At 43.2% G+C, this 17,865-nt stretch overlaps 2 protein-coding genes across 3 annotated transcripts in view; one reads left to right on the top strand and one right to left on the bottom strand.

The window, feature by feature from the left end:
* The window catches only part of atrx (ATRX chromatin remodeler), a 37,643-nt gene extending 28,122 nt beyond the window's left edge, over positions 1 to 9,521 (top strand). For both annotated transcript variants that reach the window (XM_056438712.1, XM_056438711.1), the window contains exons 31-34: positions 1,006 to 1,122; positions 5,854 to 5,949; positions 6,132 to 6,260; positions 7,903 to 9,521. In XM_056438712.1, the coding sequence (XP_056294687.1) occupies positions 1,006 to 1,122; positions 5,854 to 5,949; positions 6,132 to 6,260; positions 7,903 to 8,127 (567 nt within the window). In that variant the 3' untranslated portion in view covers positions 8,128 to 9,521. The remainder of the gene's footprint in view (positions 1 to 1,005; positions 1,123 to 5,853; positions 5,950 to 6,131; positions 6,261 to 7,902) is intronic.
* Positions 9,522 to 12,258: 2,737 nt separating this feature from the next.
* fgf16 (fibroblast growth factor 16) lies at positions 12,259 to 16,511 on the bottom strand. Its single transcript, XM_056439752.1, has 3 exons — positions 16,208 to 16,511; positions 14,597 to 14,700; positions 12,259 to 12,504 (listed from the first exon to the last, which is right to left on the bottom strand). The coding sequence occupies exons 1-3, from the start codon at positions 16,509 to 16,511 to the stop codon at positions 12,259 to 12,261; spliced, it is 654 nt and encodes a 217-aa protein (XP_056295727.1).
* Between the last annotated feature and the right edge of the window lie 1,354 nt (positions 16,512 to 17,865).

Here is a 17,865-nt window from a genome sequence, read left to right as displayed (position 1 = left end):
TCCTCTCCCCCTCTGTGTAATCCTAGATCCTAATTCACCCTAATGATTATTTTTCCAAAACACTCTCCCTCCTCAGCTCTCTGTGTGCCTTAAGCAGCTTTTTCCTCAGCTACTCTGCTTTTCAAGAGAACAGAGGGTTCCCAGTCACCATGAAAAAAACCGTGGTGCTGAGGTGTAATAGGAGAATTTCAAGTGCGTTTGCATCACTGCAATCTATATATTTTCTAAAGATGCACAAGAAGCCACTTTCATCCATGAGCGACTGTTTAGTATCACGGTGTATACTTGTATGAGAAACAACTGGAAAGTAAGCCGGCTTCTGCTAATGTCTTCACAATTTAAGGGTTGGTCAACAGTGGCCAGGCAAAGCTGTGTATGAATATCAGATTTGCAACTCAGGAAATGGGATAAACTGTGAGAACATGATCAGGTGCCCAAAACTAAACTGAACCCGGGAGCCCTCATCCTCACTCGGATGACTTCAGCTCGCTCCAGAGCTTAGAGAGGCTCATGTCATTTTTGTTTTTGGAAATTGAGTCTAGTCTAGATTTTGTGTCTGATGTATGAAGTCTGCAGATCATCTGAAAACACAGCTGAGGTCCAAGAGTGGCTGCTTATTAATAGCAAACCCAAAAGGGAGTGAGTGTGTGCGTCTTGTTGGATTATGCATTTGGGGTTGTTTTGTACTGTTTAGTCTTGCACACCGGTCTATCTGACCGGGTCCAAAGATCCAACGCACACCTACATACCAAATGGCCAGATTACAGGGCACAGGAAAAACATCTGCAGCAGAGGCTCAATTACACACAAACATCGGCATCCTGCTGGCCTTTACTGGGAATGTTTACTTACGGGTGAAGTGAACTGTCTTTTTGAGTCAAACACGGTGGTGGCATCCATTCTCTCCCATCATTTCCTTCCTTGGTGGTTCTTAACACCTGCCCAATTAAAATGTACTAATCCTGCTCTTCTCCTGGATTCCTCCGTCTGTCTTTCATCTCTAAGGGTGTGTTCATGAGGGACAACTACCAGACAGCATACCCCCAGATGGACACGAACAACTCCAACTACTTCTCCTTCAACATGGCAGCTTTGGCCTCCATGACCAACCAGCAGCTGGAGGTAAGTAATGAGCTCCACATGCCCCTCTCCTGCCTTGCACTCCTCCCTCTCCTTCCCCCACGACATTGCGCCCCAAATTCTTCGGTCCCTACTGCTAATTTTTAAGAATAAGAATATACACTTTTATTAATCCCTAAGGGGAAATTAGTTCTCTGCATTTAACCCATCCTTAGTTATTAAGGAGCAGTGGGCTGCGGTGAAGCGCCCGGGAAGCAACTGGGGGTTCAGTGCCTTGCTCAAGGACACTTCGACTTGCAACTAATGGGGAGAGCGGGGATCGAACCCACAACCCTGCGGTTGCAGGACGGCCCTCTTACCCCACTGAGCTAAAGCCGGCCCCAAATTGTGACAAGTCTCAGAGCTGGGGTTCCCCGCTCTGCCCCGCTGCTCCAACCAATAGTTCATAATACCCCATGTCTGCGGCAGCCACTATTTATATATTATGGCGCATCTGAATAATGGAAAGGATAGTTTAAAAACTTAAGAAATACTGTATGCTGGCTTCAATTCTTGTGGTCATGCGAGCAATTATGTTGTTGCAGCTGTATCTTTGGAAGTAGACTTCTCCAACGTTTTACAAGCTTAAAATTATAAAACATACTGATAGAGCTAAGGCCACCTCCATATTAACTTCCCCATTGAGCACACAGCGCGATTAGAAATTATTGAGTTTCTGGCCATCTGATGATTTAAATCGATTATTTTATTTTTTTCAAGCTTAGATTTGGTCTCATCCAGCTTTGTTAAAAAATGTTAGTTAATAAATTCCAGCCTTTGATATTCATTGCCTTTAGGCGTGCTCTGACGTGGTAAGACTAAATAATGCGGAAAATATAGACTAGCTAGTTTTATGTTAAAGTGCAAATTAACAAAAATTGGTAATTAAATGTATTTATTCAACTAACATACAACATCCTGTCCCGGAACCTCACATCGGTTCAGGATAAAGAAACCGGGAGAAAAGAAAGAAACCTTTGGGAGTGCAACAGAGGAGGATTATATGTACAGAATGAACAACATAACAGTTGCAACACATTCAATGCATATAAGATAAATGATTCATATAAGTCGTGGGTATGATAATGATAGCAGGACCAAGATCCAGATATAACAACGATCTATGGAAACCTGTGGGGATAGAAAGCACAAACTCTGAAAAAAGAGTAAAGTTAATAATGTGCAATCGTAGTGAATGAAGTCATAAGAGATGGAGAAAGGTGGGTGTCAGCAGGGCCTTGGCAGGAAGCAGGACCGGCTCCAGACACAACCACGATCCATGGAAACCCGTCGGGCAAGAAAGCACAAAGACACTGGGGAAGAAGTAGAGTTAGTGATGTGCATTAAGGGGGTATGAATTCTGACAACAGGATAGAGGAGCTCAGCCTATCGGAGGATGTCCCCCAACTGTCTAGGACTATAGGAGCATATCTATGGATCAGGGCAAACCTCAGCCATAAGCTATAAGTGCTATCAAAGAGGAAAGTCTGAAATGTGCCGACTGTCTGCCCCCCCCCAGACTGAAAGTGAAAGCTGGTTCCGCAGAACAGGAGCTTGATAACTGAAGGCTCTGGCTCCCATCCATCCTACTTTGTATGTCTCTAGGAACCACAAGTAGCCCCACATTTAATACGCTCTCTAGTGGTACAATAACTTCAGTTTTGTGAAGTTTAACATCAGGAAGTTGCGGGTCATCAAAGTTTTTGAAAGTCTCCAAGACCGGCTTGAAGTTTAGCAAACCGGTTGGTTTCGTTTGGCTTGATCGATGGATATAGTTGAGTATCATCTGCATAACAATAAACGTTTCTGGAGTGTTTTCTGATCATATTGCCTCAAGGAAGCATTAGAAGTAAATAAAATTGGTCCAAGCACAGAACCTTGTGGAACTCCATCACTAATGTTGGTGGTCATCGTTTACAAATACAAACTGAGATCAATCTGATAAATAGGATTCAAACCAACTTAGTTTGTTGCCTGAAAGGCCAATCGACTTATTTAATCTCTCAAATAGGATGTCATAGTCAATGGTGTCGAACGCAGCACTAAGGTCCAACAAGACAAGAACAGAGATGAGTCCTTTATTTGATGCTATTAGAAGGCCATTAGTAATTTTCACCTGTGGTGTTTTCTAAATCTTGACAGTCCTCAAATAAACTATATGTAGAAAGTCGAATAACTGATTTCTGACATTCTCAAGGATCTTGGAGAGGAAGGAAAGGTTAGAGATCGATCTTTAGAGTGGGCTTCTTAATTACAGCTACTTGGAAATACATGACATTGAGTTCCTGGGACATGGATGTCGTATGCGTACAGATTGTAAAGCCCTCTGAGGCTAATTTGTGATATTGGGCTATACAAAATAAACTAAATTGAATTGTATGACCTGTTGGGAAAGACAGATTGATCATGTCTAGTAAAGAGGTGCTAATTAATGGTAAAACGTCTTTAGGTAGCCTCATCGGGATGGGGTCGAAGAGAGAGATGGAAGGTTTAGATGTTGAAGTTAATTGCTTATGGTCAATAGGAGATACACCATCTAAATATATCAAGTACAGCTGTGTCTAATGCTACTCTATTTGGTGATAGATCAGTAATGGTTGAGGGCAGGAGATCATCAATCTTGCCTCGAATAGTTAGAATCTCATCATTGACAAAGGTCATGAAGTCATTACTACTGAATCTATAGGAATAGACTGCTCCACAGATCTGGCACAGTGCTCAAGAGAAACCTGGGGTTGTTCTTATTTTTCTCTATTGGTGAGTAATAGGCTGCTCTGGCATTACGGAGGGCTTGCTTATGTTTTAAGACTCTCGCCAAACCAACCGAGAATCTTGTACATTGGTGGACTGCCATATGCGTTCAAGCTTTTGTGACGTTTACTTAGTTTTTTGGGGTCGGCTGTAGCTCATGGGGATGATGTCGTCCCGTAACCACAATGTACCCGGTTCAATCCCCGCTCTCCCCATAGTTGCATGTCGAAGTGTCCTTTAACAAGACACTGAACTCCCAGTTCTCCCCAGGCGCTTCACTGCAGCCCACTGCTCCTTAATAACTAAGGAAGGGTCAAATGCAGAGAAGAATTTCCCCACGGGGATCAATAAAAGTGTACATTTCTTTCTTTCTCTTTAATTTGTGGGTCTGAGTATTATACCAGAGAGCAAAAGTCCTTTTTTTATTATCGTCTTTTTAAAGGGACTATCAAGTCTAATGTAAGCCTGTAGTAGTATCCACAAGATAATCAATCTGGGACGGACTCAAGTTAGCACAGAAGTCCTCGGTTAAATTGAGACGTGGTATTAAATGCAGAAGGAATCGCTTCTTTAAACTTAAATACATCACTGTCAGACATCTGGTGTAGAAACTTTTGACTGAACTCAAAAGTTATTAGGTAATAGTCTGACAAGAGAGTTCTGTGGAAAGACTATTACCGTATTTTTTGCACTATAGGGCGCACTAGATTATAAGGCGCACTGTCAATGAATGGTCTATTTTCGATCTTTTTTCATATATAAAGCGCACCGGACTATAAGGCGCATTAAGCGGAAAAAAACAACTTTTCTTCGTAATCTTTTGGCAGTTGCTGCGAGACGGTAGTTCGTGTGCGGATAGAGAGATTACGTCTTTTCATAAAACGAAAGCACCAAGAAGGACCGCCTCGAAAGTCATTGATATTCATGTCCCGTGCTAACGCTGTTGCCTTCAGTCGAATAGAGACTGTATTACTCCGCGACGCTCCTGGCTACGGTAGCCGTAATGCTGCAAGCGGTGCGGCTTTGTAGTTTACCAAAGTCGTACTAAACCATTTTAACTTAGCGCCGTGAGCGCCTTGTACCACACAAAATCGCTTAGAGGTCAGTAAGCAAAACCAGAATTAATCCATATATACGGCGCTTTGGATTATAAGGCGCACTGTCGTTTTTTGAGAAAATTAAAGGCTTTTAAGTGCGCCCTATAGTGCAAAAAATACGGTACATATTAATGCCATATGCAAAAACAAGGTTGAGGGTGTGTTTAAAGCAGTGAGTGGGTTTCTGTACAATAATAACTGTGTCAAGTACTACACTCAGAATACGGAGCTGGCTACACCATGGCAAATAGAATTGGCTGTAATGTTTTCCAGGTTGGATGTGAAGACTAAGATCAAGGCTTTCAAATGAGTTGTAGTTTAATTTAGGTTTACGATTTTATTAAACGGCTTGAGTCAAAAATGGCTGCTACCCTACCTCCTCGGCCGCTGTCTCGAGGAATTTGAGTATTGATATGACTTGGAGGAGTTGATTCATTTAGGCTGACATATTTTTCATGACTCAGCCCTGCTGCTTACCTGAAACTGGTACCCGGCAATGCCAGGTATTAAGTAATTGTTTGAAGTGGCATTACATGTTTTTTAAACTGTAAACACTGGTTATTTCTGCAACTTCAGCATGGAGGATTGTGATGGTTATTGTAACGTCCGATATCTCACATTTGTGTGGGACCATAGTGGTGACTACAGCAGAGTGGTGGCTTCACCAGAGCTAGAGTGGCACATTTGAAAATGTATTAATTTGAACCACAATAGGATTTGAAAAGAAAAAACTGATTCTGATTATTTTAAATAAATGTTGAATCCGATAATTGTCCTGGCTGATAATCTGTCAACCCCCAGTAAATGATTGTCTCTTATTAGCCACAATTATGTATGCATTGTTTTTAAAAATGAGAGACCTTAATTTTTCTTCATTTGTCTAAAGGACCTTATAAACCAGGGACGACAGAAAGTCATTGAAGCAACAAATGCATTGAAGGCTGTCGCACGGGAGTCACTGGAAGATACCATCGCCAGACTGGTGAGTGTCTAAATCAGTCTGTCAATGAAGATATACTTCATACCTGTCGAGTAATCTTTATTTTTCCTTACAGTGCTTTTAATGAAGTCTCATTTCTCACAGCTCTGCAACACGAGACAAGTGGGGTGATTAATAGTTCTGTTGGTGGTTAAGATGTGTGACCTTTTCCTCTGTGTCCACAGTGGAAGGAGAACCCAGATCTCACAGAGACTCAGGTCCAGTCCATGGCTCTGGCTCATCAGGTCACTCTGGAGACGGAGATCAAGCGCAGGGAATCCGTGTACCGGGACGTTCTCACCAGGCAGCAGACGGTAAGACCTGCTCTGTGTCCGAGTAGGAGCTGATGGCTAAAAGACTGTTGTCACCATTTCATTCGCAAAAAAAGTTTATTTAGTTAAGAAAACTAAATGACAGCAGGTTGAACTAGCTATGTTTTGTATTTATGTTTTCTAATTCAATGTTTAATTTACGGTGCTTAAAGGAGATGCGTATATGTTAGAAAAGGTAATTACATGATTGTTAATTCCATGAACACCATGACCAAGCCAATGGAAGCATTTCTTCATTTGCTCTTTAAGAACAGTTTAGAGTTTAGAACATTGTTTAACTTTAATTAAATGCAGTCTGTTGGACCCAGAAGGTAACAATTGTATTTGCATATTAAAACCTAAATCTGGCGGAACTTTTAGTGTATATAGTTGTGGTCATGCCTCTAAGCTTGTCCTTTGGATTTGAGAGATCCTTATCAGGGTTTTTCCTGGGTCAAAATGGGTCTTCGGTGCTCCCCCAAAAAAATGTTGGCGCGCGCACGCTCTATATTGCCATGTCACCATAATTAGCAGACATGTATGTTTTTTCTTTTCTTCCATAAATAATGGAGGCAATGCTTGAGGAAATAATTTTGCTAAAATAGATAGGCTAATAGATTGACAATTAGAGATGCACCGATCAGGTATTTTGGTGCCGATCACTGAAATCAGTATCTGCCGATCCGATAAAACCGATCACGGTGTTGATTGAAGCATTCTATTTATTGTGTAGCATTATTGCCTAGGAATATGAGGAAATACATATATAAAGCACCTCAAACATTAAAGAAATTACTGATTTCTTTAAACATTTAGGACTTTTACTTTGAAAAAGTCCTAATTGATACATTAAAATAGTTTGATTGCTATTGTAGGGGATTTCAGTTATGTATGGAACACGTCTGCATTATTCATTTCCTGGAACTCTTGGGGAAATCTATATACAGGACTTTTTTTAACATACAAAAGTCTGACTTATTTTTATAAACTCTTCCTTGGTACAGTAAAAATGTTTTAATGTTAGCATATTTTAAGCTAAATCTCAGAAACGATCTCTAAAGATACAAAATCAGTTCATTGTTTACTTGTATATGTTAGTGTATGATTTGTCGACATCTTATTTTGAAAAACGGATGTTTCACGTGGTTCTTTCCGCTAACTTTGCAAAACCGGATGTTGTCACATAAATCCTTCCACTAACTTTATCAAAACCCTCGCGCGCTCCCGATCGAATGCGTTTACCGTCAACATCAGTCTATAGGGGGCAGACATGTAAGTGTCGGCTGAGTTGACCCAGAGATTCAACTCGGGGGACGGGGACGCCGCTCGGTGCGTGAGGATCCCCTCGATTACTATGAATCAAAACAGAACGAGGGTTCGGCTGTAGCCTACTTGAAACATACTATTGAGAACATATTCGCTGACATGCACGTGATGAACACAGGTTTTTTGTTTTGTTTTTCCATCGCGGACTTTTTTTGCCTTAGGCGCTCGGGATTTGTCATAGGCGTTCGGGAAAACGGCTTAGGCGCGCGCCCAAATTTTCTCCATGCAGGAAAAACCCTGCTTATTGGTCACACACTATTCATTTAATTATAGTTGTCTGTTCGTAGTAATTTTAAATGTCCCACTTTGTGTCTTCCAGCTTATGATGTACGTCCAGAAGATGGTCACCAACAGGAAGGTGCAGGAGCAGCAGATGGCCATGGCTAACCAAGCCAGCTACCTGAACCAGCTGGCAATGCAGAACGGCATGATGGGAGGTGGCGGGCTCAGTCAGATGGATCTGGTGGGGCTTTACCAGCAGCTCCACGGCCTGGGCTCTCATCAAGGCATGGGCAAGAATCCTGGGCCCTCCAAGGGCCTGTAGGTCAGAGGGACTCTTCCTCAACAACAGCCCCACCCCACCCACTCAGCTAGCTGCCTCCCGGTGGGCCAGTCCAAGAGAGGCCCAGTTCTGTGACAAACGTACTGTGACAAAACTGCTCAAAGCAATCTGGTGCACTGCGCAGAGGGCAGAGTAGTTTTGAGACTAGGCTGCTGTCCACTGGCGCCTTGAGTGGGATAGATTCTCAGTTCTTTATTCTGTAGTTCACTGAGATAAGGTGGAATATAGTGTATACGTGACTGTGAAAGGGGTCAATTCGGCATTTCAACAGGAAGAAAATGTATATACCGCCTCAATGTTATTCAAGTTCTATATCTTCATTGTTCATGTATTTAAAGACGAACACATTTTAGCTCCAATGCTTGTAAGCATTGTACTGTTTTTCTCTTAAAAGAGGGTGTTCTTATGATTTAACTTCAGTTTTTTATACTGTTTTAAATGCCGAAGTAAACCCGAGTGGGACCAGTGTCGTTGGTGGCAGGACTCTCTGATGTAAAGCTCAACGAGATTATTAGCCCCCGTAGATTCCTTTACAAATATCTAAAAAGCAGACGGCTGATGGTGCTGCTTAGTCCTGCTCTTTTGAGGGTTTAGAATAAATTGATAAGTCAACAAAAACAGAAGAAAAAAAGCTGGCCTTATAATCATTTCCTAAAATATGCTCTAAAGATTTGAGATTTGTTGAGAATCTTTTCTGTTTTGCTTTTAAGTGTTTACATTAGTTGTCACTGAACATGGTAATGGAATGCTTGTGTTGTTCAAAACTGCCTGCCCGATTCCTATGACCTTTTTGTAACATCATTCTCATTGTCACGTGTTGTCTAGCATAGCACTGTGCGTCCTTGTTCATTGTTTATGTTCCACTTGTGTTGATCCCAAGTTTGGGTGAGTGACTGGGTCTCACAAAGGACAACCAGTTCAGCCAGATATCACGGGGCCCAAACCTTTTCCCTTTACGTTGTCTGTCAAAGTCCGATTTATGAGTTTCAGGCTGGATTTGATGGAGTAAAGAAGGAAATCTTATAATATATCTGGTTGATTTGTGTCTTGCTTTGTGAGAAATGCCTTCTGGACACTAGTCTCAGCAGGCATGCACCCAGACTATCTGTATTCTATTTTGGCACATTTTTGCTTCTAAATGCTTAAACTGGTGTAGCGGTTAATCGAGAGGAATATGTACATTTCTCACAAAGATGTTGTCTCTAGTTGGCTCCTGTGTTTGCACAAGGTGTATTTCATAAATGTAAAGAAACCTTCTTTTCCCTCTAAGAATGTTTTTGTGTCAGCAAATACACCAACATGATTTGCCATGAATCTGATCTGCTATTATCTTGATATGTATTTAATATAACATTTAATAAAGTGACCAAAACGATGAGCGACTCCTGTGTTATTTGTATTTAAGGACAGAACTACTGACCAAGGTTTGTCCGTGCTATCCTTCACACTGACTGTGCTACGGGGGATGTTGGCTGTTCTGGTTAGCAACACCGGTTTTATTACACCTGTGTGATTCCATTTTATGCCTTTTTATTAGACTGTTGACGGATGAAGGTGTGCAACGTTAACTAGCCAGATTTTTATCCGGGATGTAGTTTACGGTCAGTTTTAAACCCTCAAGACATGGACACACAATTCATGTTTCTGATTTTGCTACCATTAATTTCATTTTAAAATTGAGACCAAGATGTGTTGTGAGTCGGAAGTTTGGACAGTAAAATAGAAATGTCTGAGCTGACTGGCTCCCCAGCTTCATATGTACACAGATATGAGTATTTATTTCATCTAATTCCCTGCAAGAAAGCAAAGCCTATTCCTCAAAATGTAGAGCTCTTCCTTTTTAATAGCTGGAAAGCAGATAGCTGATGCATCCGCAGGCATTGTCCCTGTATTTCACACCCTCCCACAACACTAAGTGCCTTTTGTCCCACTCTCCCGTCAAGCTTTCTATTTCCCCCCCTCTTAGTATTGTTTTCATTTCTCAGTCTGCCAGGGTTTTCCCCTGCATGTCTTTGACTTTTCCATTCCCTCCCCCCCCACCCCCCCAGGGTAGCTTGCTCTCACAGCTTACAGATATCTGCCAGTGGAGAAACATTACAACTATTGCAGATGTTGAAATGTTGATCTCAGCCCCAGATTACCACCACTCCAGGTTTGCGGGACATCACTGCTGGTTCTCTGTGCAGCTGTTTCTGTCCATTGAAAAGTCTGGACGTCACTATGGTGCAGTGTGTGAGGCCCCTGCAATGCACAACCAATCACTGCTCTAAATCCATGCTGATGTGTAAAGCCAATTAGGAGCCGGGGTCCAGTTGCACAAGGAATCAGGTTTTGTACGGTGGCTGTAGGCTGACTGAGACCTTGTGGAGACAGAGAGGGCCGTGTTCTGTGCACACTACTTGCTAAAGGGTTTATGAGGGAGGGCAAATCGGCATGGGATTGTATCGTGTTCTCCTCTGGGGAGAAAAAAATCTGCTGTAACTTTTTACATCCTTCTTTCAGACAGCAGGGCAAAATGCCATGCAGTTATTGCTTTTTAAGACATGTTCGAGGTATATTAATAACTAAAAGCATCTTGCATCAACTTATTGTATCACTAATGCAACGCCTAAATAGTTTTCGTCCAGACAAAGGAAAGCTAGTAAACTGGGTGGTTTCATTATTGGGTGTTAACCACAAATGACGCTTGAGAAAAAGTAAAAGGATCGCCACTATCATTTAGCTTTGTCCTCCGGGGGCGGTCTGTATATGATTTGATTTGATTCAACCGTTGTTAAAATATTAGTCGGGACCAAAGCCCGACTGGCCAAAATCGTCCTCCCTCCCGCAAACTATTCTGAAAATCAAAGTAAAGAAGTGCAACATTCACGTAGACTCAATGTCTGGTTTTAATTTGTACATCAGATTTTTATTCAAGCAAAAATAGTCTCTCACAATGAGTTCTCAATAGCAGGACAATTTTATTGTCATGTTCATTGCATTTATTTGTGTGTGTTTAATTTCAGTAGAATCTACAGTCCAGATAACTTCAAGTTCATTACAAAATAAAGTCTTTGCAATAAATAAATATAGATTTATATTTATACTTTATACGTAGAAAATAAATATATTGTACATCTCATAAATAGGATCGCCCATATGTCCACCTCAGCTGCTTGCATTTTTAGTAATGTTCCTGATAACATTACAAGTCACCACCCTTTTTAAAAGCGGGTCACATTTCTTTACAACCACACTCAGAAGTGCATTTGTCCCGAGCTCAATCGCTTGTTCTGCAATTTCTACACAACGCCGCTTGATATTTTTATTTAAATGTGACTAATGAGATTGTTGGACTCTGATGATTACAAGGGAGACCAACTGAGCCTACAGCTGGGACCGGAGATGAGCAGTAAGTGCCCCTTCATCTCTCACACACTCTTCTTAGAGATGTTATGCCCTACTTTCATCCCTGATTTTGGAGTCGACTTAATAAAACGCCAGGTCGCCTTGTAAGAGTTTTTCTCTGACTCAGACATTCTTATTCTTCAGTACGGGTCTGTCCCGACCTGCCATTTAACATGCATGTAAAACATAGACCCTTCTATCCATCTGTGTATGCGGAATGTGCACTTTCTTACAATTAACTGTACTGTGCATACAAATGCACAATGTGAAATCTGCAGCGCCCCCCTATCATTTTGGTCTCAAAAGTCCTTCTTTGTGTCCTCACAGCCAGCTATCCCCCCCCCCCCCCCCACCACCACCAGCTTAGTGCTACTCAAACCCATTTGTCATCGCATGTCGCTTCAGTATCTACGCATTTACCTCATAAAAGTGGTTATTTAGAAAACATGGCACCTGATTTTGATTGGCAGGGCCTCCTCCATCCTTGCAGTGGTTTTACAAGATCTCCCCCCCCCCCCCCCCACGACATCCAGGAACATGCACAATGTTTATGTCAGTGCTTGGCAGTTAGCCGAGGCGCAAACAGAGTGACCTCACAGGGAGCTGAAGGTAAACAGTTAGGTACCACGTCCAAAATATACATAACACCCCCCACCCCCCTCTCCTTTAAAAAAAAAAGAAGTCTGTTGCTCCGAATGTAACCAGTTATCCAACTGTTGGCACTGGTCACCTGTCCTGGAATAGGTCCCTGTACGCCAGAGGGATCTTTTCAATCTCCACCGGCCTGGGTAAGAAGTGGGTAAGTTTCTGGTGTTTTTTAGTCCTGTTGCCCTCCCTGGGCGAGCCGTCTTTGTTTAGGGCCAGGTAGTAGAGGCGTCCCGTGTCTGTGTGCTTGTACAGAGTTGAAGCGTAGGTGTTGTACCAGTTCTCCTCAAACTGCTCCCTGAACACGCATTCTGCTGACAGCTTCTTCTGCGGGAGAGAAAACAAAACAAATCTGTCATTTGCTGAAGTCCTGCTCTCAATGCCACAGAGTGAGAAAAGAAGGCAATTTGCACATGATTTTGTTAGACATCAAAATGCAGCTGAGAATGAACTGGATGATGCTGCTGTGCATGCAGAGTCCGCTCTTCCTGATGAGCTTGTTTGTGCATTTCGTTACATGTTGCGGACTGCACCTGAAAGCTGAAATGAACCCGTAGAAACTCGTTCAGGCAGGTGCTGATTAGGACAAAAGAGGGGAAGTCATTACGAGCTGCTTTCCACTTTACGCCCCACACTCATTCCTCAGACCTGTTAACCTCTCATTGTGCATGGAGAATGATTCCCCCTCCCCGTGATGCAACAAGAACAGTGAGCAGGCGTACAACCTTCTCTCTCTCACACACAGGCACACACAGCAGCTTTCAAAGCCTCAGTCTCCACTGACAGAGCTGCATGAGCTATGGCTGTGGGTTCAGTAGTTGAGAGTGTGCTGGTTGAGTGAGTGTGTGAGAACAATAAGAGACAGCAGTGCTTAGAGCTGCTCTCCTGCCAAGACCAGTCAGTCATGCAGCAAGAGGGTCGAACCTCAGTCGAGTCAGGGGTATCACCCAGGAATGAAGGCCACATGTGAACCCCTTTCAAGGGTGTCACCATCTTACTCGCTCCCTCCTCAACACGAGGACAAATGCTTTTGGTTAACATGATGTGGCTTCTCGACACCGCGAGATAATGTTCATGATCAGTCTCCTCTGATGGCACACGTTTCAGTTCGAGTGTTTGTGCAAGAGTCTCGTTTTTTATTCCAGCAGCAATTTTGTTGAGAAGCTGTCAGGCTCTGCTTGGCTGCGGCTATGTGGGGAAGCTGTTGTCTGTAAACACAGCCCTGAGGGCACATGACTGGGCCAGTTCCATCCTCATATTCACACACACACACACACAATCAATCCTCATTGGATCAAAAGCTTGGCGGTTGTGGGACGGAAGACCCTTCTACCTGTTCCCCTCCCTGTTGCACCTCCTGGCCTCTCAGCTCCAGACAGACGTGTCTGGAGCTCCCTCTGTCTGTCAGGTGACTCAGTCAGGTGTGCAATTACCCCCACCCCCACAAATCACTGACTCCCACCATCAACCGGCCCCCCTGCCCCCGGGGTCAAAGCTCCAGGATGCCAGACTCTGATAGCACGCGGTAACAATATCTGCACTTTCAACATAATGGCCGTGCTTTAAAGTAGCCTCTGTTTGAAATGTTCAGAGCCAGGGGGTGTCTGTGCCCTGAGAGGCCCTCAGGTATTGCCCTGGGACACCTGATACAGGTAACCCTCACATACTTCCCCTTTATTGTCTTTATCTCTTCCCTTTCCTCTCTCCCCGTCTCCAGATACCAACCACGAGTGACAGAAAGTCATCCAGGATGACATGAACCTCAATGTTCTCCTGATATACATTTTCTGTGGAAAAGCACAGGATATTCTTTTATACTTAACACTGTAGTCCAAACTTGAGTCCAGCTGTGCACAGAGAGGTAATCTCCACTAGATTCCCCCACCGCACACATCCAGAGTGGCTCCAAACATTCCTGTCTCCACTTTGGGGAAATATGTAAATATTTCTGCATATCTCAAAAGTAAATGAAGAGGTTGGTTTGCTCTCTAAAGCTGCACAATCTACATTTTCTTGAATCCCTTTGCATGAAAAACAAGCGAATTAAATTTCTTCTTTTTTTCTTCTTCCAACCGTTGTTTTTGGTTCTTATTTATTGGATCGATTCTATTTATTAATTTCCTCGTAGGGAAGAAAAAACGCAGGACAGGGAAGTATGTGACGGAGAGTCTGAGACTCTATAAAAGAAACATTCTTGTTTTGTCTCACGGTTTCCCCCATCTGCCTCCTACGGGAACCTTGATAACAAACAGACTCTCAGATTGCTCCTGAAAACTTATTTTTGATAGCTCAGTACTGACGTGTATTGTAAGAAAAAAAGTTTTGATGTGTCGAGTGCCAGACTTGTTGTGAATGAGACCCTGGGCTGCATGATGAGGGCGGGTTGGTTGTATGAGAGGAGGAGGTTCTTTTGACTCACCGACCCAAAGAGCTCTCCTTTCTCATTCATCCCGAGGTAAAGTCCAACGTCCACCCCTTTGATGCTGACCAGACCCACTGCCAGACTGATGAACTCCAGGATACCTGAGGTCAAACACACACAATACCAAAGTCAGTTAGCCCACAAACAGACACCTCTTCACATCAACAAGTAGCCTCCATTTATGAGAAAGCAGACCCGTCACCATCTGCATCAGTTGACTGCTTTTGGGAGCTTTATTTTTGCTTTGTCACATTATATACTCCAATGTGCTTTTGAGCTCTTATTCCTAAATGTAAAAAAAGAACCGCTTGTATCTTCATTCTACAATTGAAAATAGCTGTTTTAAGACCACTAACTTATGTTGTTATTAATTACAGCAGAAAAGACACAAGCATGGACTGGATGGAGGCATCAGAGAAAGATTTATTTGATTTTCTAGCTTGCTTTTTAAAGTCTAGTCTTCAGAACATAAAGCAATCATAACATTGGTTGTGGTGCCTATAAATGTCTGCAACCTGTCTATGGGACTTCCCAGTGGCGGAGATGTGGGTAAGTTGTTTAGTGGGCTGCTGACTCACTGGAAGTTACAGCAAAGTGAACATGCACTTCAAAGGCAGGGAAACAACCAGTCAAATGAAAAGCTATTGGATTGTTGTGATGCAGAGGTTAGTCAGAGGATCCAGCTGGCTGTGCTGGCAGAGACCGGTTTACAGCCACCTGGTCCCCATCTCCACGACCTCATGTGATGCCAGAAGATGACAGAGAAGATCCCTCTAATTTATTTGTGGGGTGAAGAGTGTGTTTCATATCCCTCTAATCAAAGCCATATCTTCCTTGCAGCTCTGACAAAGACCTTGCATTTGAAAACTAAGTGAAGCCAGAAACAAACACGCAGACCACCCATCCCAGTACACTGGCTTGTTTTGGCTCAAGTCTGAACATTAAGTCTTTCCTGAATTCCGCAATGGTCATGCTTTAATTTAGGGTTATTCGGCTCTTTCCGCAGCGAGCGAGCCGGCCTGCACCTGCGAGATGACTGCATGGATATGAGGCGCGAGACATGTGCGCATCTGCCCCCTGACCTCGTTTTGTTTATCGTTCTCTCGCGAGCTGCACATCGCTCCATTTACATTAATGATACCAATTCCAAATCCTCAGAGCTGAGCGCGCGGGCTGCCAGTTGTTGCTGTGACCGCGAGACACGCACGCGCTGCTCGTTTGCGCCTTCGGAGAGACACCTGCCCCCTGCACGCGCAAAGAGGATTGTCAGAAAAAAGGTGTGTGGCTCTGCTTTCCTGCGGGCCAGGTGACAGTGACGCACGAATGCGTATTCACTGGGGATGTACGGCAGGAAAAAGCCTCTTAATTACCCCCCCCCCCCCTCAAAGTGTTCTAGCCTTAAAGATGTATTTCAAAGTGTAATGCCATATTTTGTAAATTGATAATTGTTTTCTCGAGATTACGGGATGCCAATACCGCGCTCTAACAATAGTTGTGTGTACTAAGTCGTTGATAGTAAGTTTATGACAAAAATTATGTCAGAGACCGTCCAATTATGTGACAATCTTCCATACTTAGAATTTAGAAAGTAAAATACTTAAGCCTCACCAAATCTGCTGTGGTCTTGTCTAGTCCCATGCACAGTCCCATTGGGTAATATCTCCAGCTGGAAGCCGGTCCTGCAGTAGAGCTGCCGTCGCCTCAGGATCCCTTTGAGGTGCCCGAAATCCGTCGGCGACCCCCGCTGCAGCCTGCCTTCAATCTGCCCCAGCCGCTCATTCAAGCCCGCTGGAGCCTCCGGTTGGGGGATATTCCCGAGCGCAGGAAAGCGTTGTAAATCCAAATTGAGTGTCCCCAGAAAATTCCCGACCTCTGCCATTGTGTGCACAGCTGTCACATTAAGCGACAACATTTAAAATGTTCGGTGAGTCAAGCAGGGAGAAAAGTCTACACAAGTCCAAAGCGTACCCGGCGCGCCGTGCTCCTCCACAATAAGCAGACGTCCTTTCAGTTTATTGGACGTCCTTTACTATAATCAGCAGTTTGATATCTCTGTTTATCAGATGGAAAGACTCTATTATATACATACTCCCCACGCATTCTCACATTGGATATTCAAACACAAGCCACGCCTGGCTGGCATCCCTTCTTACGCGCTTCAGTTTCTTCACTGAATGTGTACTTTCAGTCCAACTTTTCCCACTGATGACGCGGCTGTCTGGACTATCTTGTCGCCGCTCACGTAGAAAGCGGCACCTATCTCCCGACTATAGCAAATCCACGTCCAGCAGTATCTTCTCGGATAGCTTCTGCGCTCCGAGGCTGTCTGATAAAACCACATCGCCCATCCTCTCACAGGGAACTCTGGCAGCAGTTTGTGGTGCATTAAAATGCGACACAGATGCAGAAGCAAATGTTACACAAATGAAAGATTGACACAAATGTTACGTGTCTGGTAATCTGTTACAACCCCACCACAAAGGCAATACATCATTTACTCTGACAGATTTTTGGTCTGCAAAAAAAAGAAAAAGAAACCCATAAAGTGTCAGACTAACGTTTAAACCCACACGATTATCAAAATAACCTGTGCATATTCTCAGAGCAAATCCAACCTCCTGCACAGTGACAACCACTGGACGTTTTCATGAGAGCATTTTCTCCACCTCTTTGCTGGAAGCAGGTGCTTCCTCGCCCCTCTGCACAACGTTTGCAATGTGCTCCAACAAACTAGCAGCTTAACTACTTGTACTACTGGCAAGGAAGGGGGAAAAAAGGAAAATCCGAATGTTGATGACGTGTGGTGTTAAATCTGACGGCTGCAGAGACATTTCGTTTAAAGACCTCCTGAGGTTATTTTAGATGTATTATTTTACAAACATTTATCTTCCATAATGTTGATCTAGCCTGCTTACTTTGGTGCACGCAAAGCAAGAAATTAGCTGCTGTTTAGGTTATGCTACTGGGTAAAATTAACTAGATCACACAGGAGAGAAAGCGCCATACACGGTATACATATATATATTCATGTGTGTATATATATATATAACTACTTTAATACTACTGCAACACATGTTCCCCCCCCCCCTGAACTAGCAAAAGTGGTCGAGCACATATTCAGAGCCTTTATTTGAGTAAAAGTAACAATTGTGCATTGTAAGAATACTAATTAAAGTCCTGCTTTTGATATTTTACTAAAGTAGAAGAAAATGGGCCTCCTTATTATACAAACAAGCTGATTAATGCGTCGGCTACTAGCATGTTTC

The sequence above is a fragment of the Pseudoliparis swirei genome, chromosome 19 (genome assembly GCF_029220125.1).
Source record: "Pseudoliparis swirei isolate HS2019 ecotype Mariana Trench chromosome 19, NWPU_hadal_v1, whole genome shotgun sequence".
Taxonomy (NCBI): Eukaryota; Metazoa; Chordata; class Actinopteri; order Perciformes; family Liparidae; genus Pseudoliparis; species Pseudoliparis swirei.
Note: the sequence above shows the minus strand (reverse complement) of the source record. Positions and strands in the feature narration are given on the sequence as shown.

Bases quoted from the DNA above. Each gene is read 5' to 3' on its own strand.
- fgf16 (XM_056439752.1), bottom strand. From the start codon at position 16,511: ATGTTGTCGCTTAATGTGACAGCTGTGCACACAATGGCAGAGGTCGGG. The intron at 14,701-16,207 runs GTGAGGCTTAAG...GTTTGACCTCAG, and splicing joins ACAAGACCACAGCAGATTTG to GTATCCTGGAGTTCATCAGT. The intron at 12,505-14,596 runs GTGAGTCAAAAG...TCTCTCCCGCAG, and splicing joins AAGGAGAGCTCTTTGGGTCG to AAGAAGCTGTCAGCAGAATG.